The sequence below is a fragment of the Polypterus senegalus genome, chromosome 12 (assembly GCF_016835505.1).
Source record: "Polypterus senegalus isolate Bchr_013 chromosome 12, ASM1683550v1, whole genome shotgun sequence".
NCBI lineage: Eukaryota > Metazoa > Chordata > Cladistia > Polypteriformes > Polypteridae > Polypterus > Polypterus senegalus.
The window spans coordinates 105,785,187-105,809,037 of record NC_053165.1 but is presented as its reverse complement, the minus strand read 5'-3'; the positions used below and the strand labels follow the sequence as shown (position 1 = coordinate 105,809,037).

The following is a 23,851-nucleotide window of genomic DNA, read 5'->3' as shown; positions in this document are numbered from 1 at the left end:
ATTTATCTCGGATTTATTTTCACTTATGAAGTAAACAGTAAATGAAGTGAATGCTTGGCAAAGTGCATCACTCCACCACTGTTCAGCTCCCTGAATCTCAAATATAACACCACAATAGGTAATGATAAGCAAAACAGAATATTTTTACATTTCGTTTGAAAGTTTGTAAACTTACTAAAAACAAGAATTTGGGTTTGGATGTTTTTTTTAGGGCGGGTGGTGTAAGCCAGTGAGATAATACATTTTTTTATTACTAAGTGGCTGAAAAAATAAAAATGGAGATGAAGTGGAATATATGCTAAATACCTTTTTTTACTAGATCAGCAGCACTAAATTCACTATGCTCACAGCCACATCACCTGGGAATAACGCATCGTGTGCTGGCTAAGCATATCTTTTTTGAGCTTCACTGAACTTTAGTCATTTTCACTTTGCTTCTGCAGACGGCCTTCATTTGTGCAAACTAGCATGTCCCATTTTTTCATATGTTTGCTCTCAGTGCTGTGGAGAAACAAGGGATGTGGTGCATTACATTTACATTTTTGGGCAACTTACAACATTTATGATCCCATTGGTTGCATTTTTTTTTTTGATTTTCCACTTGTAGCCCAGGCATGTCAAGTGACTTGGTTATGGTCACACAGTGTCAGTAGCGGTATTTGAACCCATCACTAGAACATAATTAATAACAAATCGAGGTTAAAAAAAAATGTGTTGGCTAATTTTCTTTTTTCTACAACGTTATCAAATTTCAATCAAACCTTTAAGGGCAATTTTTAAGATTTTGGGGTATGTTGTTTTTCTATTTTGGAGGGTTTTTTGTCCCTAAATATTAAAATATCGAAATGTCCCTTCTTGGCAGATACCTACCACCCTAGATGTATCACTGTGGCGTTTTCAGTTTTTTAGCTAAGCAGAAAATAGTGTTTTTGTTAGTGAGTGACTGAGTCAGCCAGTCGGTCAGTTTTGCATTTATATATATATATATATATATATATATATATATATATATATATATATATATATATAAAATATCTCTATATGGAAGAGAAGGTCTATGGTCTATGATATGGTTTGCACATTTGCAGCTGGAGATCAAAACTGGAGGTGACATTCCACGTCCCAAGAGCCAGCTTCTGTAGCCGAGGATTGGACCGCTAAGGTCCCTGCCTTCGGCCACCACCCGACTCACACTGTACCCAACCTCCTTGGCCCCTCCCATAGGTGGTGAGCCCATGGGAAGGGGGACCCACGTTGCTTCTTCGGGCTGTGCCCGGCCAAGCCCCATTGGTGCAGGCCCGGCCACCAGGTGCTTGCCATCGAGCCCCACCTCCAGGCCTGGCTCCAGAGGGGGGCCCCGGTGACCCACGTCAGGGCGAGGGAAAACGCTGTCCAAATTTTTTATTCATCATAGAAGGTCTGCTGAACCACAGTTTGTCTCATCCCTCACCTAGGACCAGTTTGCTTGTGTGGCCCTACCAGGGGCATAAAGCCCCAGACAGCAGAGCTCCTAGAATCATTGGGACACACAAACCCCTCCACCATCATAAGGTGGCGGTTCGAGGAGGGGAGTCAGATGAGGTGGCTCGGGGATCTGATCAGGATGCCTCCTGGACGCCTCCCTGGTGAGGTGTTCCAGGCACGTCCAACTGGGAGGAGGCCCCAGGGAAGACCCAGGACACACTGGAGGGACTATGTCTCCCAGTTGACCTGGGAACGCCTCGAGATTCTCCCGGAAGAGCTAAAAGTGGCCAGGGAGAGGGAAGTCTGGGCATCTTTGCTCGAGCTGCTGCCCCCGCGACCTGACCTCGGATAAGCGGAAGAGGATGGATGGATGGATGGAGATCAAAACTGGAGATAAAACGAAAACGCCATCAACAGACATTTGGACATAAACCCAGCATATGCAAACTTAAGAAGAACATATTCATAATAAATAAAACTTTGCAACCAATACATGCCCCCCCCCGGATCACAATCATTTAGCCCCCGGCCCCACCTTCACGTAATTTTTGCTATATATTGCCTGTGATTCTTGTAAGTCTAAGCATTATCCTCTGATGAAGGCCACTGGCAGGGGCTGAAAGCTCAGGAATAAAAACTACTTTATGGCATGTGATTCATTTTCTCCCTTTGTGGATCTCCAGCTGCAAATTATATATATATATAGCAATATAAAGGCGCTATATTGCACCTGACCCGGCACATGTAGAAGCACAAAGACTTTTATTTTTCTTCACCTGTGGGGCATGTCTTCCCCGTGAACTCCACAGGCAATACACAGTCCCACAAGCACTTAACTCCACATAACACAATCCTCTGGCGGCACCACCACTCCTCCCAGGCAACCTCACCCTCTTCCTCCTGATTCTAGCTGCTGAGTAGTGGCTGCAGGCTCTTTTTGTAGCCCTCCCGGAAGTACTCCAGGTGGTAATTTACATTTCCAGTTGTGGCTGCATTCCAGCCCACAGAGGCTCATTAAACCATGCAGCTCCTCCAGGTGGTGGCCATGGAGCCCAACAGGTCTGAGTCCTGAAGTCCCACATCTGTGGCCCCAATGTAACCCAGGAGGGTTGCCACCAAGCGTTCTGGGGGACGAATAATGCATCCCATGGCTGCTCCCCTGGATCCAGTGGGGCGTCCCGGCCGGGTCCCATGCCCGTCACAATATATATAATATATATATATACTAGCAGGAGTACCCGGCATTGCCCGGGAAAGTATAATGAATTTCCCAAATGAAAGAAACACAACATTTTTCTGATACAGATTTTATTGTAATAGGTAATACAAGTGGTTATTCCAGAGCCTTTGGATACACTATTTTGTTTTTCCCTGTGGTGTGAAAATGAACAAATTCTGAGGATTGCCCACTCTAGAACATGCTACGTAGAGTTGTCCATGTGAAAAGCACGGATTTTCCAAATTGATGCCTGCAACTTGCAGTGATTGCCCTTGAGCCTTATTAATTGACATAGCAAAAGCCAAATGAACAGGAAATTGTAGCCATTTTAAATCAAAGGGTAAATCATTCGGAATCAGTGGTATTCTTGGTATGAAAACATTTTCACGTCTTGCGCAACCTGTTATGATAGTTGCTTCAATAATATGTATTGATGGAAAAGTTGCTGGCATTTCAAGATGTGATTCTCTTCAGAAACTCTACTCATTAGTTGGTAAGCATAAAAGTCCATTGCACTGAGTTTCTTTCCAGCAACAGATTTGCCTGTAGATGGATCTGTTTGTGGAATTCCAAAGTAATACCCATCTTCGCCTTGCCAAAAGATTAGTGGATACTGAAGGGCATCATACGACCTGTGTGTGTCTGACACCTGTTGAAGACTTCTGTTCCTTTTCTCAATGGTAATGTCCCACTTTCCAAAGTCATTGCCTACCATTACAATGGCAACCTCATCAAGTGTTGGAGCATTGAATTGTTGGTGATGCTCTCCCTGTGGCATTTTGTTAGCTCTTATGACAACTTTATAATCATCTGTTGACATACGTTGAAGTGCAGTCTGGAAAAGGGTGACATATGCGTTGTTCTCATGAAGGAATCATTCTAAATCCATCACAATGTCCAGTCTCACATTCGGTATTCTGCTGTGTTTATGATGCGCTGTTGTGGAAATATCTCCCATGAAGTAGATCTGAAGAAACTCAATTTTCCCATCAGTTAATGGAAGTAATGATCCTATTTTATGGTAAACTTGATCTTGTACTTTGAATGTGGGCATGAACCCATCCTTTCATTTTTGTTTAGTTGCACCGAAAGAATTCATTTGAAAACAGGAATTTTACTTCCTGATGTTGTTCAAGAAATCCTTTCAAATTGGTGTTGATCCTGACATCAAAGAGTGTACAGGTTCAGGTGGACGAAGTGGAGATGGAAGTTTCACCTTCCCATTTGAGCAACGCAATCCTGGTGACTCTCCTTTCCATTTTAGAACTCTACAATGAACACAGGTATGATCCATTCGGCCAATAACAGCAACAGGATGTTCATGATTTGCAACCTGTCAGTTATATGCGAAAGCCATATTTTTTAAATCGTGCAGCATTAGTCCACGTATTGTATCAGCAGCCCTTTGCCTGTTGGCAGACAGCCTGATTTCCCTTTCTTGAGATGTTTCTTCCGTTCTTGCATCAGACATTTTTCCCAACCAAACACCATAACCTCCTCCTGGTCACAAAGGAGCCCCATGCCCAGTTTGGTGGTAATCGGACACCCGGTGCAGATTTGTATGGCGGACAAACAAACATACATCGACTACAGCTTCCCTTCCCTTTCTTCAGATGTTTCATCCAGTCTTGCATCAGCAGCCCTTCTCCTGTTGGTTTCTACAGGGACGTGTGCAGAACTGTCGGTGAGAAAGGTGCCCTGCGCTTAACCCCGAACAGTTTTCCCAACCAAACATACCCCATGACCTCCTCCTGGTCACAAAGGAGCCTCATGCCCAGTTTGGTGGCGATCGGACGCCTGGTGCAGATTTTTTTTTTACAGTGCCATGTAATGCATGTCAAATGCTTACCATGTGCTGCTATTAATAATTTTCAAAAATAAAATTATTTAACCCAAATGTTTTTATTTTAGGGAGGTCAGTATATAGTGAAAAGTGAGTAGTGTGAGGTGTATGCCATAGTGGGGTGTCTTATAGATCCAGCTGTTCAGTCCTTCTCTGCACACAAACTGCCGGACTGATTTAGTACCCTTCCCTTGTGTGTCATGTCTGTGTGTGATTGGGTTAAAAAGGGCAAGCAGTTGTGGCTCGGCCTATAAATAATGTACTTGGATATTACCAACCAACCTGACAAGGATGTCTTTGGATTGTCAGCGGAAAAGCGTCCCACATACCAAGGAAAACACCCCGGGATGAGTACAAAGCATTTTGAGGCAGTAATTCTACCCAATGTGCAACTCTATAATGTCCTCAATGTAAATGGAAAAAACACAATTGAATGATTCTTAGTTTTACACAGTTTCCACTTTGAATTTAATTAACCATTCAAATACCTTAAATTACATGCAGAAGTTTACAAGTAGGTAACAATTGAAAACATTTGCATAAAGCATGACTTTAACAACAGAGAATTTTAACAGCACCTTCCCATGGTAGTAATCGTAACTAGCTCTTTAATATGGAGCACATTGCAGGCAAAATTTAGATCAGATCTGTAAATCACTTTTCTTTTAGTTGGATTTGAATGGAAATTAACAGACAAATCAGATGTTTTATACCAGTCATCATAACATCAAGCAGGCCTGCCTCGATCTACAAATGTTGTTCATTCAGATTACATAGTAAAGAAGAGTTGCTTTAATTGATTTTTAAAAACATGATAAAAGATCTCTTATCTTGTGTTTATTCATGCCTTTGGATTGATGTTGTTGGGACAGACTTTGGCTTCCTGCAACCCTAAATAGCAAAAAGAAAATTAATCAAAAAAGGTATTTTCAACAGCATAATATGTAGACACAGTAATGCAGTGTGTGACATGCATTTAAATAAAGCAAAAACCATATATGTCACTTAATCTGTTTTAGAAATATAACAATAATATATTTTTTTAAGTAAAAGCAAACACTGCACAAAGTGTACATATTATAGTATAAGGTTTTCACATCACAGAAACTTGAAGATTCTGAGTATTCTTTACTGTTTGAATTTTGAGTATGAAAATTAAGCACGTTCCAATAAAAACAAATACAGATGAATGTAATGGTCCATTCTTACATCTATATACACACAGTAATTCCAGTTGCTCACTGTATTTATTATTTGTAAATCACAATCTATACACCCGGACTGCTCTGAAAAATCCCGTATAAACCTGGGGCAGATATTCAGACTATGCATAGACACAGAAATTGGAGTTTAATCCAGGTCCCCAAAGCTGTGAAGTAATAGTGCTAACCACTGTGCCACTTTAAGAAAACATCTTGTATAAAGTGTTGTATTTATTTGTATAACTCATTGTCATGTGTTTTTTTTTCTTTTTAAAATATTGTAACAAATAATATATTGTCAGGTGGCTGAGTCACCTGGTGTTCTCCAGGTGAGAAAGGAAGGAAATTAAAAAATAATTACAAAGTATATATTTCCAGAGCTATAAAAGCACATGTATATCTTGTACTAATAATCTTCATATTATTTAAAAAGTTGCCTTTAAAAATGAATTAATTTGCAGTTTCATTTTTTTATGTTGAATGATGTACAGTACATATTGCATATAAAAAGGTCAAAATGATGGTGCTCCATTTTGTGTGGCTACCTGCAAGATTTTGAATGTGCAAAAATAATGATATTTTAATGTTAAAAACAGTATAAATATGTTGTTTTTAAACACACCTTCATCAGATTTTTCCTCACAATCCTGACCACTTTTTTTTGTTTATTGTACTGGTTTAATTTATTACAGCTTTCCTTTGTTCAGCGGGACAAATTTGTACTCTTTGGTCAGCCGAGTCAATGAACGAGTCAGAGAAGAAAGGTTTTTTTTTTTGTATGCTGTGATAAAAAATAATTTCAAAAGTGCCACAGGCAGATTGTTTATTGGAGTGGCAACAAATAAAAACCATCAGTGGTCAATATACTGGAAGTATTTTAAAATAATCCACGGTTAGTAAACCTGGGTTTCTTTTTATTATATTGAGTTATATATAAGATTATATAAGAGTTAAGGAAGCGAGTTTCATTGTCATGTTCAGTTAGATTAATTAAACTTGTACAGAAAATAGAAGCATAATCTTGGGTCTTTAAAGCAAGATAATGGCCAAGAACAGAAGCATTACCTGAGATCGTTGGTTCATATTAATCCTTTTTGATGAAGAGTTTCTAAACGTGGAGTGAGACTCTGGAATCAGTGGGCTTTCTCAAGTGCCAGCAGAAATCTGAAGCATACTCACATATTTCATATGTTGATTTTTCACATCCACAATGCATTTTCTATATTTAATGCAAACATTTTAACTGCACAATAGAGGAAAATGCATGCATATAGTCTTTTATATAAACATACCTATACCTTAAATAAAAAGCTTAAGCTAAGTGTACATATGTTTGTGTATACATGTGTATATAAACTGGGTGTATGTATATGTACATATTGTATATATATGTGTGTGTGTGTGTGAATGATAATGGCATATGTGTCTGTTCAGTTTACTCACAATTCTGCTTTTGCTATTCACAATGAACCAAAATGGATGAAGGTTGAACGTATCCACAGCAGACCTGACGCAGGCTGGATATGTTTAAGTGGACAGACATTTAGATGATTGCAAAGCTTTTCACTGAGGGTTTGAGCTTGAGGAGACGAGATTTTTAATAACCTGGAAAAAAATCACCTCATCTGTCTGACCAGAGGCTGAAGGGTATCAAAGATCACGAAACAACTGCTGCACTGTTAACCCCTTATCTTCTTGGCCAGCTTCTCTCTCTCCCTCTCTCTCTCTGCATTTCTTTTTAAATTCTGCTCAATTGAATGGTACTTTTATGAGCACAACATATGCCGATGGTGATTTTCATCTCCTAGCCTTGTGAAATTTTAACATTAATAAGACCTTGTTAAACATTGCGTGTCATACGTTTTCTGTTTTAAAAAGAGGAATTCAAAAGACATAAAGTCTTGAGAAAAAATGCTTGACTTTGCAGTTAGCACATTTAAAGCTTCATACATCTTTGATTCCAATACTGTGTAAGCAAGGCATCTATAAAAGGGCTGACAATCCATCCATTTTTTGTCCTGCTATTGCCATTATAGAAACACAGTGAATTATAGCAGGAATCTTATGGAAGAGAGGAGTCAGCCCAAGATGTGCCGCTAGCCAATCGCAGGACACAAACTTACTCAAACACACCCTAAACGTAACTCTCTAATTAACCTAAGATTAATATTTCTGAAATACACGTGGAAACAGGAAAGTCCAGCATAGATACAGGAAGAGTGAGCTTGCACTAGGACTTGGATAGCTAGAGCTGGTAGCAACAGTGTTAATCACCGCTTCTCTGTATCTTACAATCAAATGAATAATAGTGAAGCTAACAGTAGACACAAATTGAAGAGACTACATGAACATACTGTGGGACATTAGTGCACCTACCTCTAGAGTCAGAAATTCTACATAAGGTTTTGTTGAGAAGAAATTGAGTGATAGCTTTGTTTGCATGGTAAAGCATCATTTTTCTGTTGAAAGCTGCTCTGGTGCACCCGATACATATTTCAGCTAGCAACATGTACAATACCTTTGACAAATATAGTATGAAATTTCTGAATAATTAGGTTAAAAACCTTTCTTGTGTTGGTTTGTTTCATAGACCTTAATGAGCACAGTTTCTAATCCAATTGTTAAATATTAACCTCTAGTTACTTGCAATTCTTTATGACTTGTATGCTGAAACTAAGTGTGCTCTCTTTCTTTGCTGTTGGGACACAGATAATGTAATTTATTTCAGCATGTGGGTATTTAGATTTGGGTGATCATACCTGACAGCACTAAACTTTGTTTTCTAATGGCTGGCATATATTTCCACAAGAGAAAATGTTTAATCTCAGAATAGCTCTGAATACTGGCATATTTGGCTGAGAACACAAGTTGACCCGGTTTATAATGTGTTTTATTTTTTTTTGAGCAAGTGCCTGTTTCTTGTCATTGTCTGCTATCAAACTTATTTTAGAACAAGACAATTAGCCTGTGCTGTTTGTACTGGTCCCATCACCTGTGCTCAACCTGAGATCTAAATGCAGTCACATACTCATATTCAGGCTACAATTAAGGCCAGTCCATAGAGGAGAATTAAATATAGAACTGGTCAATGCACTGTCCCAGGGGGCATCATTATAATGCCTCACAGATCATATTGGCCATAGCTTAGCGCACTTCAGCTTGGAATTTTAATTTACATTTGCACCTCTGTATGCAATTCCCACTTGTAAATGGCTAATGTGTAAGTAGGGAGCAGGTAATTATAAAAAGCATGTCAAGTGGAGAGCCACAAAGCTGTCGCACAGAAAAATGAGAGTGGATTTCTGTGCAGAATATGCTGGATGGTGCTGAATGGATCCTTTTGATGGCTTGGTATTTCTGTAATTGCTTATCCTATAACGCTGTTGTGTATCTCTTCCTTACAATTAATTATTTACAGCTTTCTTGTTTTGATTTATGCTCTGAATGGAGACATCTATAGTAGTGCTGTACTGTACAGTATGCTTTACTTCATCGGGATGCATTTGTATGATTTTAGTGACATAGCTGTAAGCATTACAAAAGACTACATTTCAATTTCGGATCTGTCTCTTTCTGTGTTGAATTTCCATATTCACCCCAATGGATTTTTTTCCTGGATACTGTTTTCTTCCCACAACCCAAAGGTTTGCTTGTTAGCTTACAACTATAACCATGTATGGGCTTGCTTGTACGCATACAATATAATGTGTGGGTGTGCTTGTAAGCATACTGTATAATGGACTGATATGGCATCCTGTGTTGGTTCATGCCCTTCTTGTGATAGTGTTGGTGTATACTAAAGCTCCCTACCATCACATTCAATATAAAAAGTGGGCACAGGAAGTAAATAGACAGACAGATGTTCTCATTATGGCATGGAAATTTGTCTGCTTGTTAGGTCCAGGAACCTAACTTTGATTCCCCTCTTGATGTCTTTCTGAAGTTTGCACATTCTACCCATGTTTGCGTGAGATTTCTGAAGGTACTCTTAATTTCTTCTTCCCAAATCACAAAGGATGTGTTAGATTGCTTAAAAAGCTGGACAAGTGTTAGTATGTGTGAAAGTGTACATTATGATGAATTGCCTTTTGTGTGTGGTTGTTTTGTATGTGCCCAAAGCTGCCAGGATAGGTGAGTTCAGAAAATTAATGGATTTTTAATGGCACTAGATTTTTTAAAATTACATTTTTTAAATGACTAATTAACTTTTTTTGATTATTTCTCAGAAGAATGGCAGGAATGTCTCATTCTGATGGTCGCTTATGAATGGCTTTGTGCATGTTTGGGGAAGTGCTTGTGTGCGTGTACAACATCTTATACGTATATATCTATATATTATGCATGTTTGTAATACTGGTGTAACGTGCAAGATAAGGTATATTTGTGGACATTCATGTGACTGCTCATTTGCCAGAAAAGGTATGAGACTGTAGGTGCCTAAGTGATTTGCATGTACTTGTGGATGGATTAATTGGTAATCAGATAGGGTTAAACTATTATAAGTACATGTATGAATCCAGGGGATTGATGTGGAAAAGTACAAATTTTATTTGGATGTATGTACTTTGCAGTGTATGTACAGTACTATATATATGAGAATTTGGTTGCGTGTATAATTATAAGCAATACTTCCTGTTCTTATGTATTTGTGTATCCATGTGTGCGCATCTGTACAAGTGAATGGACTGGGGGATTGGGATGTGAGGTTCTGAGGTGTGATACTCTTGCTCAGCAGACACACACCACACTACATTCTGCTAGAAATAATTGCTTTTGTCTGGAAGGACTTGAGAAGCCAAGGAAAGGGGGGAGGGGAGGGGGAAAAGGAGGGGGACCCTCTCTCTCTCCCCCTCTCTCTCTCTCTCTCTCTCTCTCTTTCTCTCCCCCTGTCTGTAAGGGGGTTTCTGAAGGACAACAGACAGTCACTTCTGTATGGCAGGGACGCTTGTGCTTGTCATCTGTCAAATGGGGAGAGAGCGAGAGCTGGAGGGGCGGAGGGAGGGTGAGAGAAAGGGAGAGAGAGAGCGAGAGAGAGAGAGAGAGAGAATCAGAGAAACAGTGGGACAATAAACTCTGGACTCATTGTGGACCGTGTCTGTTTAACAGGAGTTCATTGTAGTGGTCAAGCAGCCAGGCAGCAAGGCAGGCTTGCATCTTTTTATTTTTCAATCCATAAAAATAACCAATAAATCTCAATATTCCTAAAAATCTTATTTATATAAATCATCAGCATCCCAGAGAAAATACCGCGTGGCATCTTTAAAAGGCTGCGACTATGAAGGCAATGGGTTTTGGAACAGACAGAGAAGTGGGTATTAGCATTAGTCTGACTAGAGCTTAGTGTGTGTATCTGTGTGTGTGCATTCATGTGTGCCTGTGTATGAGTGAGTCTATGTGTGTGGGTGTATTTATTGTTTTTAAATTAATTCCTAATTTGTTTCTGTTTTTAATAATGCTGTACTGTTTGTGAAGATCTCTGTATGTGGTTTATCGAGGTGTGTTAAATATCTGAATATATATATGTGTGTGTATGTGTATGTGCCTTATGTATACACACACACACACAAACGCGCGCGCGCACACACATATATATATATAAATATACATGCACACACACTGAGAGGAGGGAGCGAGCATGTGCAAGTGGCAGAGAGTGTGAAAGAGACCTGGCTTAGTACGTACAGGTATTGATTTTGTCCTATTGATTGCGATGTTTAGCCTATAGATTTTCTATTTAATAATAATCTATACATGCCAGGTGGATTTTAGGTTTATTTCAGATGATGGCTAGCAGACAAAGAAGCTGATACCAAAAGTACAACTAAAAAGTAGATTTCTATAATGTTATATTTTATATAAATATTTATTTGACTATTTCTGCAACATTATACAAAGATTTTGGATAACCTTGCTATTTCTCTTTTTTCTCTTGCCTTTTTTGTTTTAGAGATAAAAGAAAAAAATTCATAGTGAGGTCTCCAAAGCACAGTGGAAATGTATTATGTGATTATGGAAATATAAAATAATTATATTAATAATAAGTAACAATAATAAAGTAAAAGAAGACAGGCAGATGCAGAGAGAAGGAAAAAAGGAAAGAAAGCGCTCATCTCACTTCTCTGTCTGTTCATTGCAGCTACATTTTTAGCTTTGTGTTATGTATTAATTAATATCTATTAAGTAGCATAAATTTTTTCAGTCGAGCCATTAAAAAATGAATAAAGAATTAAAGATAAAAATCCAGAGTCCTTGAGAACGATGGCTTGCTCCTTTGTTACGCTTTTTTAAGCTTGCCACATTTTTTTTTCTCTTTTGGCTTTTAATTTTCCTGCTGGTTTTTTCGCTTCTCCGTGGCTTCGCTCGCAGGCTGCCTGAGCGAGATTCATTTTTCTTCTGGCTGGGGCGAAGGTGACAGCAGAGCTTCCCCTAGCAGTGCTTTGATTTTGTGAGATTTCAGAGAGAGATCCTCTGCTGGCTGCAGCTTCTCACTATGCTATAGAAAAAGCCAGCTGCTGCTCACTGCCTTGTCTTCTGTTTCCGCAAGAGAGGCATCTCAAGGAGCTCAGCTGCTGCTGCTCCCTGCTCTTCTTTTTGTTTTTTTTTTTTTTTTTTTTTGTTTTTGGTTGGTGCCTTGGCTGCAACTGCCTTTGTCTGTCTGAGAAGTTCTGCAATTTTGACAACTAGGAGTAACCAGCATACAAGAAGACGGCTGGGGAGCAAGGAGCAGTGAAGCATCATGTTTGTCCCTCTGCCAGTCCCCTTCGTGTTCCAGCGAGCCTCTTCAGAAGTGGCGGCATGGCGATTGAAATCTCCCCTTTCCCTCCGAGCAGCCAACGGTAAGTCCTGTCTGAAAGAAAAAAAAAGTGCAAATCCTGTGCAGCTTCTGCCTTGATGCCCGATTTTTACTGACAATATCGCAGAAGGGCAGGAGCCTGAGCCGGAAAGCTGGCAACACCGGTCTGCCTTGCCTCTCTGTCTCTCGCTTTCTTCTAGCCTGGCTTAGAGAGAGGAGAATATTCATGTGGATATTGATCCCGCAGATATTGATCCCGGGGCCGGCTTTCTGTTCGTAGAGAGTGGGAGAGAGGAGGGAAGCAGTGACAGCAGGACAGAGCGAGGAGGCTGGAGACAGGCAGCTTCACTGTTGCAGCCTGACAGCTTTTGCCCTGCTCTTTCCAACAACTGGCTTCCTTCCTTTTTTCTCTCAACTACAAGATTTTCTGCTCTGTACATCACTTGTTCCTCCACCTAAGGTGTTAATTTTTATCAGCACCGTGCTATCTCGTGGCTTCTGCAGTTATATATTATCTTGTTTTCCCTTTCCTCGTCCCAGTCCTGGTTGTTGTTTGTCCTGTTCTTTTCAACAGCTGGCTACCTCCCTTTTCCTCTACTACTAGGTTTCTCTGTAAATCTCCTGTTCCTTGACCTGAATTGTTTATTTTTTCAGCATCATGTTTTTCTCGTTGTTTCTGCAGTTACATATTATCTTGCTTTTGTCCCTCTTAGTCCTACTCCCGGTTGTTATTTCGAGCTACCTTTGTGGGTACCAATGCCTAGAGTGATGTTGTATGGGTGCAGAAGGAAGAGAAAGAGTAGGAACCAGTGTTTCCTGTGCTGTATCACTGTCTGTCAGTGTGTCATTCGTAGGGATGATAAAAGGCCCCAGCCAGGTTCAGGGAACAGTAAAAAAAAAAGCAAAGAGTCTGCTTCAACTGTTTCTGTCTTTTGTCATCTTTCTACCCATTCCTAGAAATGTTGTTTGTGCTTCTTTCTTTCATGCTTCTGTTAATTGTAGTGCAATGTTCAACCCAGGAGATGAGTGCTGTGAAATGAAGTGGGTGACAAGCAGGTTGCACTATATAGCTAGGCTTCTTTGTTGCTTTCTCTTCAACAGCAAATCACCACAGATCTGGGATGTCCTCAGGCCTGGTTGTGGTACATAAATGCTCCAGTCAGTTCCTAAAACAACTGTGGCCAGTCACCTTGACTGTGTAAAGAAGCTTTAGTCTCCAAGTCACTGCAAGTACAGAACAGAGGAACCGTTACTGTAACCTAAACAAAATTGAGTGCTTTAGCTTTCTACTGCACTTATTATCCTTTTGCAAGAGCGAATTCTAGTGATATGTCTATTCCATTTTAATGTGTAACAGTACTGGCAGTTTCAAAATGGGATTCCTGTGTTTATAAAAGAATGAAAGGTTTAGGATACCAACAGTATACTTGCAGAAATAGAAGGTAAACGTAATGAGACAACACAAAAAAGCAGTAATTCTGATGTGTATAAAACTACACTAACTCCTGACCACACATGTCCTTTTATAGGGAGGTAATCCATTCCCAAAATTTATTCGGCATATTTGTTTTCCTTGAGAGGCAGCAATACCTGAGCATCCCAAGAAAAAAAGAAATATATTTTTCTTTCTGATGTAAACATATAGAGAATACTGTACAGTGCAATCAATGTAGTTGCGTATTTGCACTATACAGTATTCTCTATATGTGCTCTATATTTCTATAATTAAAGGTTATGCTTTTTCTAGTTTCCACCCATCGTGGTTTTGATTCTTGAAGAGGTGCTATGTCATTCTCACCTTCCTCAGTCTAGACTTTGATTTTACTACTGACACTGCAAAGTCTTGCATCTTTAAGATTAGTTTTAGGAGTTTAGAATGTTTTTCATGTAGTAAGATGCAAATGTAATACCAACAGTATTAACTACTTGGTAATGCAAATGGTCTAATTATTAAATTACAGAAGTGTGGATGGTTTACTCCAGATTGCCCTGTATTTTTATATTTTAGAACAGTCATTTTTAAAACTGAACTATTTACCAAGATATTGTTGATTCCAATATATAGCAACTGTTCCAGCACATGCCATGGTTTTGATGCATGTACATTGACAAGAATTATTATTTTCGTTTTAAGTGTTAGTTTAAAAGAGTTGTCCTTGCACTTGCCAACCTTTGCTAGCTGGACTTCACATAAGATTTAAAAGTTTGCCTGAGTTACATAAATATTTTAATTTACAGTGATGTTTTTTAATGTTTTTTTTTTATTTTGTCAGTGATCATAACTATAGTCTGCTGATTTGCTAACGTCTAAGTGTTTACAAATTTGAAAAAGTATTACTTTACAGTAGTCAAAGTTATGGATAGCTGTGGTTTCTCTTGGAATGTAATATGTTTAAACTGGTTTTGCAGATAGTTGAATGATACCTTGAGTTGAAGCTATCATGCTTCAGAAGATAATTCTGCTACATCACAACTCCAGGGACCGAATACAGATTTGTCACTGTTTGTGGTGTTGTAAATAGCTAAGTGCCACTGTCTCAAGATTTAGGGTTTCAATGATTTTCTAGTTTATCTTTATGTGTAGATTGTCCTCGATTCCTCCCACATCTTAGAAACACGCATATACTGGTGATTCTAAACTGTTCTGGTGTCAGTGTGTGACTGCAACCTGTGACAGACTACAGTCTCACCCAGGGCTGGCTCTTTCTTTATTACCCTCTCTATAATGGAAATGTCTTGTTTAGAAAATAGATTGATTGGGTTAAAGTTATTTCACTTTATCTGTATCTGTCAAATTGATTAAAGCTAAAGTATGTTGAAATTAATTTGAATGCATGCTTAATTTAAAAGTAAATGTAAATGCTTATCTTTTCATCTGCCTAGTTGTCCTTAAACTACACAAGCACAAATAATCAATTGAAATGTAAACAGTACTCTGACCTTCCTCCTTCTTTCAAGTCTCATTTCACTGGATTAGCAGACAAAACAACATTTTCAAATCTCATATGAGTAATCGATGGGTGAACCAATCTGCATATAAACAGTTTCACAAACCATGATGCTCCATGATACTTAAGTAATATCAGATAATCACCATAATGCTAAAACCAAAGTTTGGCTTTGGATAATGTGCAGGTATTACCTTATGAATCTTTCTATTAGTGAGCCCTTTGTTTTAGGACTATGCCTTGTAAAACTTCATGGGAAACAAAGATAATAAGATAAACCTTTGTCAGATTTAGAAAAAGACCTAATGCTTGACCAGAATTAGATTTGCAGTACATTTATGTTGTACTTTAAGAGAAAATATGTGACTATTTGTATTAATTATTAAAGAAGAGTTGTGTGTCAAGGAACTGAGTAAAGATAATCAGATCTAAGGCAAAATTACTAGACCTTGCAATCAATCAGTCTATAAATTAATGTTTATATAGTGCCTTTTAGATTTAAAATGCCATAAGCTACTTACAGAAATGCTACTCATCTTAGAAGAACTCAGAAGGAACGGATAATTTCAAACTACATGGACAGGCTTAAATATTGTTAGTTAAGTAAAGCAACAGAACAGCATGTCAAAAGGCTAAGGGTAGCTCCGTGAAAGCATGATGAATTAGAAAACTAAACATGTTTGACTTCGAGGATATGGCAGTTTTTCAGTTTAAGTAAGGTGAGATGGATCTTTAGTTTGGATTTTAAATTTTAAAACAAAGGAGACACGTGAGTTGGAATAGATAGAAAATTGCAATGAGCAGACAGCAGGTATGGTAATCCTATCAGTTTTGTTTGTTGTGTGAAATAAGAAAGTTCATTAAATAGATCAACATTTAGGGCCCTGTAAATTAGCATAAAGGTTTTTAATAAGGTTCTGAAAATGACATGGGTCCAGTATAGCTTAGTTTTTCAGTGTTTTGTGTCATTTCTATTACAACTCCAGAAGCAGCAATGAGGTTTCATTATCATTAGTAGGCTGTTAATACTTGTTTCAGAAGGACAACTTAGGGAAAATTATAATAATCAAATTAGTTATGACAATCTAAATAATTTCTTTATAAAAATTAAATTGATTAAAGTAGACCCTGAGCATAATTTGTAGCTGTTAATAAATATTTTAATATCAAGTCAAATAAAATTCAGACTGTTATCAAGAATGATTCTTAAGAAGACCAAAAATTGGAGTGGGAGAAATTCAAAATACTCCTAGACTCAAGAGTTCTAATTTATTGACTTGTACTGGATAATATAAGAGAAATTAAGAGAGAACATTTTTTTTTGTTTTATGAGTTCATTTACAAATTACTTGATTAAAATTGTCGGCATCACTTATACTGTTGTCTTATCCATCCATCTATCCATCCAGTATCCAGCCCGCTATATCCTAAATACAGGGTCACCTGGAACCAATCCCAGCCAACACAGGGCACAAGACAGGAAATAAACCCTGAGCAGGGCACCAGCCCAGTGCAGAGCACGTGCACACACACACCCACCAAGCACACACTAGGGACAATTTAGAATCGCCAGTGCACCTAATCTGCATGTCTTTGGATTGTGGGAGGAAACTGGAGTACCCGCTGTTGTCTTATTCATGGGAAATTAAGTAGAAAGCACATTCACCTACTTATGGGTGACTTCAGAGGTGTGGTAAACAACAGTTAGTAAAATTGTCCAAGTGCAGCTATTCTTTATGTACCTTGATGACCAGGTATTTCTTCACTCTGATGACCAGGATGTTTTGCTGATTTTTGTCCTTTGGTGCCATATTAAGATAGGGCTTTCTGCCACACTATTCAGAGAAAGATCCCTTTTTCCTCCAGCCTAATCTGATATTTTCCCAAATGAATATACTACCTTATAGTGAGAGTTTAACAAGTGCCAAGTCTTCTTATTTACTGTACGTCACTGAATTGTACTCTACTACCATTTATGACTTGCTTGCTCTTTCTTTTCATAGGAAAGCAGCTATAAGTTTAATAGGGTGTTCAGGGCTGGAGCATCATGGGCTTGGGTGTAAACTCTCCATACCTCCAAAAGAACAACGTTATGGTACTTCTTGCATGGCGTTGTCCTCTGTTGATTGATTGCAGACAAAATGGGTTAGATTTGTGCAGCTTTTGAATTGTTTATCATTATTTCCCCCTATTTGCTACATTGCTTCATACCCTAGTGCAATTATACCCCACAAACCTTTCATAGAACTAATCTTTGTTTATTTTCTGTTCAGAAATGTTTTGTTTTTGCTACACTATTAAAACTATTTGTGCTAATAGCAATTACGTCTGTTCTCTTTAGTGTATATTGTGCATCCCATTTTCTCTTCTGAAATAGTTTACATTTTTTACCTAATTTCTAGGGCCCTGCATATCAGGTACATGTGCTCTTTAAAGTAAAGGAACATTAAATTAACTGTGTATATTTCACTAATTTTCAGTTTAATACAAATGTTTTGAAAGTGTTCTTACTGATTGAAGAGAGGCAAAATGAACATAAGAGTATTACTTACAAAAATTAGTAATCTAAAGCTTAAGTAATTTGCACATTCCAGTTCATCAAATTATATTTAAATAGTTAAACTTTGACAAAATATTCTTGTCCTTGTTCAAGAAAAGATGAGCTCTGTATAGTAAATGTAATAATAATAAAAGCCCAAAATTAAATTATTTTTCTAATTGTGATTTATGTGCTGTTATAGTGATACCTCCATATTTCCCCAATTGAAATGACAAGCTTCACGGTAATGCTAACGTGATTGAAAATGACAAAATGTCAACAAGCCTTTGTTAGTGGCATAATGGAGAATCAATGGACGAGGCAGAGCTGTCAATACAACATGCTCAATTGTATTAAACTGCCTTCTTCACAGAATATTTTCTTTTTCTCCCACTTTGCTTTCTCGTGCCACCTTTCATCCGCTCACTGTTTTTACTACTTCTTCTCTTTTCTCTCTCCTCCTTTCCTCAATTTTATTTTTTCACCCCATCTTAAAGCATCATTACAGTCTTTGTCCATTAATAATTTATTCCTCATTCCTTTTAAATAAAAGTGTCTTTAAAATAAAATTGAATATATATTTCTATGCTTTTTTAAAATGGTTATGTAAAAATAAATATAGCTTTTCAAAACATGCTCAACAGTCTGTATAGAAATGGCCAGCTGTCACAATCTTGCTAAAGGCAAAGGTTGTGGCAGACGTTGCTGTCTTTTTAAGGGCCATACAGAGAGAGAGGAGTCCACTCAGGCAAGTAGAGAGCGTCTGTATGAGTGTTTAAATAGGGCTACCATGGGACATATGCCCTGGAAAATAATTTCTTGGAAATACCCAAATGAGGTGGTAGGCAACAAGCAAGGTCCACCAAAGACACCTGGAGCCTTGCTATTGGCAGATACAAGAAAGCAACCCAAAAACAGACACAGGTGCTTGTCCTTTAGGATATAGTTCAGGGCTCAAGGGCTCAGAGGTTTCAGAGACCACAGTTAGAAACTGTGATCTGATAGTTGTTTCAGTAATTGTGAGATAACCTGGGAAAGAATGAACTCATGAGATTTTAAGGGTCACTCTTTTCCATGTATTAGTCTAGAGTAGTTGGGCTAGTTATGCAGAAGCTTCAGTGGAAGAGAGAAAGAGAGACCCAAGAGAGATGGAAGTGAGAGGTGAGAAGGTGATATCATGTGTTTGAAAATAGACGAAGCCATGCCATCTGAACCCACCTGAAAATTCAAAATTAACTTTAAATGATCCAGTGGAACAGGAGGTTTTAGAAGGGTAGAGGGTCTTTTAGGTGCTCCTGTTATCCATCCGTCCATTTACGGAGACCATTTAATCCATGAGGAACTGGAACCTATTCCAGTAGCTTTGAATGCAACATAAAAATCTACACAGATGTAACATAGATGTTTAAGTCACCAACCAACCTAGACTACATGTTTTCGGGATATGGGAAGAAAACTGCAATACCAGGAGATAAACATAGAAATGAACATGTGTAAGGTCTACACAGCCAGTGACCAGGGCACTGTCACCCTCTCTGATGTTTCATATTTTATTTAACATGAAAACTAGGACTAGCGATTGGAAATCATGTTTTCCATAAACTTTATATACCAAATTCAAAACGTAATTGATAAAAATGAAATCTTTACTTGGTGTATTGAAATCATTAAGCTTTGTTGACTCACACAATAATAAGAAAATTGTCTATCCATTCATTCAAATTCCTGGTCATTAAATCCAAGCATGTCCCAGCAACACTAGGCAAAGGGTAGGAACTGAACGTACCGTATATGGAATGTCATTCCAGTGTTAGACAGACCTCATGCATATGCTAACTCTTGCAGTCGGCCAATGCAGTTGTCGCTAGTCTTTCTTTTGGCATTCTGTTGGACTTTGGAAGGAAATCCATGTAAACGGTGGAGGATGGTGCCAATGTTAAGTTGTGTGGTTGCGGTATTGTTGACTTGTTTGAACTTGATTTCACTAATACCTTGTATAGTTTTAAAAAAAATCAATTTTGACTCAACAATTACAATATACAAATGAGCTTGCCACTTTATAAATTTAACACCTTAACTGTAAAATGCAGGCTGAAACGAAATGAGTTTAATTAAATAAAAATAATCTGCATGTATTATCTGTATAATGTTGCATATTGGCCAACTGTACAGAATTTAGTGCTTTCACTTGGTACCTATGATTTTCAAAGAGATCCATAGTTGTATATGCAGCCCTGCAGCAGTGCACATTGAGTTCTATGTCAGATTTAATGCAGGAGCCTTCAGTTTGCTACGTACTGTATGCCTTAATGTCATTTACTTGACTATTAGTTTCTGCAGTAAACTTACTTAGAAGAATGTTCACCCTTTCATTTAATATGTGGTGACCTTTTAGAGCTTCACCAGTTTTCAAAAAAATCATTACTCCAGTTAAAAACATGGAGTCTCCTCATGAAATCCTTACAGTTTTGTTTTCTGTATTAACTGAAATAGTAATCAGACAAAAGATGGAAGGACATTGAGTCATTACATTGGAAGATAACTTTAAGTTGCTTTTCCTATATGAAGACTGTCCAACTTATCTTTCTATTGCAGTTGTGTTATCCATGTGCAGTATTCTTTGAGTCTTGGGGACACCAGAGCAGCTTGGATGTGCAGGCCCTGGTTTAGTTATGCCCTGTGGTAAACCAAATTAAGTGATCTAGTCTACCTAGACATTGTGTCTGCTGTTTTGAGAAAGACTTTACACATACCATCTTGTAATGAGAAAATGGGTCCAATGGGATGAATGGAACAAATTGCATTTTTATTTGGATTTTATAATATGGTTCATTATAAATACCTGCTTGCAGGCAGTGTTGGTGATTAAAAGAATTTGACCAAGAGTGAATGACTGTGACTGCATGCAGGAAGATACTCTATAAGTGACTGGCATTCCATCCAGTGTAAGTACCTGTATTCTTCCCAATGTTGCTGGCATTGACTTCTAGATCCCAGTGATACCTGAAAGGAAATGTGGATGTAGCATGTGGATGAATGCTTACTAAGACTGTCCTACTAATCTGTCCAGTGTCTTGCTCCTGTATTAATCCTACTGTTTCTGGTATAGATTTCTAATACTCAGTGATACCTGAAAGGAAAACTGGATACACAACGTGAATGGGTGCTTAATAAGACTGTCCAACTAAAAATGTGTGCCTACAGACCAGTCGGTATTAGATACAGTCCCTTTCCAGTGCAGTCATTATAAACACGTTTGACTGCATTTTCACCTTCAATTTGTGTCTGAGATGTAGCGAATGTGTTTTTAAGTATCTTATTAACACATTCTTTATCTGCAATGTGTTCAGACAGTACTGCTGTGGACATTGAGTACTGCCTTTATTGATCCACTATAGACGACTGGCTTGTTGAGGCTGCATTATTGCGCTCATTTTTTACCTTGTTAAAGCTGTATTGTCAATGCAACATCAGAGTGGCTTGCTGGCTTGCATTTTCATCCTGTGATCACTGCTTTAAGCAGATTCAGTCAAATCTGTGTTGTCCTAAATTTGTAATATTGCAGCCTTTATTTTGCCACATTAACAAGTCATTTGCAACAATATTATTTGCAAATTTTGGATATTCTTATTTTCTCTGATGATAGCTAAACGTCCTACTTAAGAAGGTAAATAACATTGGAGGAGGGTAAGACATATAGTTTATGAATGTATGCTATGAATGTTTGCTTCTTTACTAATTTTACTAGATTTTAATTCACAGCCTCCTCATGCATCTTGTCTGCATGTATTTTCTTACCCTCGTATGATAAATCTTGTACAGCAATGAAACATAGAAGTTTTGGACCATAAAGGTTTAGTTCATTGAAACTTGAAAACTATTGTTAAACATCTGTCAAGTATTTTGTTATTATATACCCTAAAGACTGGTTGATGATCATACAGTGTATGCTGTGTGAGTTAATGGCTAAGGTGTTGGAATTTAAAGCATAATGCTTCCAATTAGGCTCCACCACTGAATCACTGCCAAACCCTAAGCAGACCACGTAAGTGACAGTTGCTACTTCAGCCCTCACAACTTACTCACTGTGTGACCCTGAGTGGATCACTTAATCAATGCTCAGTTATATAAATATGGAAACAGTAGTGCTATACCTGTAACATAACTTGCAGCTATGCCCAAAACAGAAAAGTGAAACACACAATTACTCAGTAAAGCTATTTAAGTTTGTGGTCAGGTACCTAAGAAATTGGAGCGTAGAAGCAAAATGATGGAGGTTCATTTACCATCTATTGACTTTCTTTTTGACCATCAGTGAACAGTTTAACCTGCCACTGTTCAGACTGATGATACATGGAAAATATTGTCCTATATCTGTAAACTAACCTGTAATTATATCTACTGTGGGCAGGTGGTATATAATGAAGATCAATCATGTTCACAATGAGGAGCATAAGTGGCCTAGTGACTAAGGTGATGGACTGTAAATTCCAAGGTTTCCGAATAGCAGCTTTTATTGACTTACTAGGGTATCACTAGCTGTGCCGATGTTTCATTGGCTGATATATCTGGAAGTGTCTGTGTTTTGCACTTTTTATTGTATAAATGCAAACTAAGTTGTGATGATTTTGCTGACCAATTTATGGAATCACAAGGATATTTCTGTTTGATTAACACAAGCATATCGATTTGAAGTGTATTGTACAAGGATGCATTGTATTGTCTTGAGTATTAAGTGTCATAAATTAGACAGGGGGATTATCTTTAATCCAGCTATATATGTCACTAATCACTTGGTAAAACTAATGTAAATTATGCACAATGATTGTCAAAGTACTCTTAACCAGCTGGGTAGCAATGCAAGGAGGTTATGTGACAGAGGTTTTCCAATTGGTTAAATGAATGTGTAACATTAAATCTATTGATTGCCTCACACAGTTGTGTTCATTGTATGAACTGATGGATTAAAGAACTGTGTCTGTCTGGCATGCTGATTAGTTTGAGGGATAATCAGAATGAAGCTGACTGTATACTGATTGAATTGACAGCAGCAAGTTAGATAAATGCATGCAGAGACTAAGAGATTTCAGCTTTTTTCGAGTTTGTGTGAGAATGGATTTAGAGCTTTTTTAGCTATTAAAACAAAAAGATATAGTGAAACCTAGATTGACTGCAATATTATGACAATGGCAATGCTTTTACTGTAAGGCATTTCAGAAAGATACGACACAACTGATTAATCCTCAGTTATTTTATGCTGCCTTAAGCTGAGTGATGATATTGTATTGACTGTTTTTTTTTTGTAAATGTACATTACATTTCTTTTGTAAAAATTATGTGAGATAGAATGTTACGGAAGTGCCACTATGATAAAATGTATCATTTTAGAATTGTATTTTACCTTACATTTTACCTTAAAGTCCCAGACTGATGCAGCTCAGTATGCTATTATAGATTGTGTACAGGATGTTCCTGCAACGTGCACGTTGTTTGTGTTTGTGTGTATGTATACTGCACAACAGTGAGCAGAGAATGAGCATCACCCTCTGTATTATTCAAGCACAAAGCACATAGTCTGTGGTGTTAATATAGATAAACTCCTGGCAGATCATTAACAGCTCTAACTGGTATTGAATATCTGCTCTGGAGAGATTGTTGAGAAACCTAATTCCCATTTAAACACCATTAGCAGGAATTATGAGGTAAACAATCACATCCACCCTTATCTCTGCCTGTCCCTCTCTCTTCTGCCCTCTCTCTCTCTCTCTCTCTCACACACACACACACATTCTGCTTGCTGCTCAGAGGGGATTTAATTACTGCACATTTCTCCCCAGTGAACT

General features: G+C 38.0%; 1 protein-coding gene across 6 annotated transcripts in view; it reads left to right on the top strand.

Annotated features, from left to right (window-relative positions):
- The first annotated feature begins 12,364 nt into the window (after positions 1-12,364).
- The window catches only part of pou2f2a (POU class 2 homeobox 2a), a 151,406-nt gene continuing 139,919 nt past the window's right edge, over positions 12,365-23,851 (top strand). For all 6 annotated transcript variants that reach the window (XM_039773132.1, XM_039773131.1, XM_039773130.1 and 3 more), the window contains exon 1: positions 12,365-12,564. In XM_039773132.1, the coding sequence (XP_039629066.1) occupies positions 12,465-12,564 (100 nt within the window). In that variant the 5' untranslated portion in view covers positions 12,365-12,464. The remainder of the gene's footprint in view (positions 12,565-23,851) is intronic.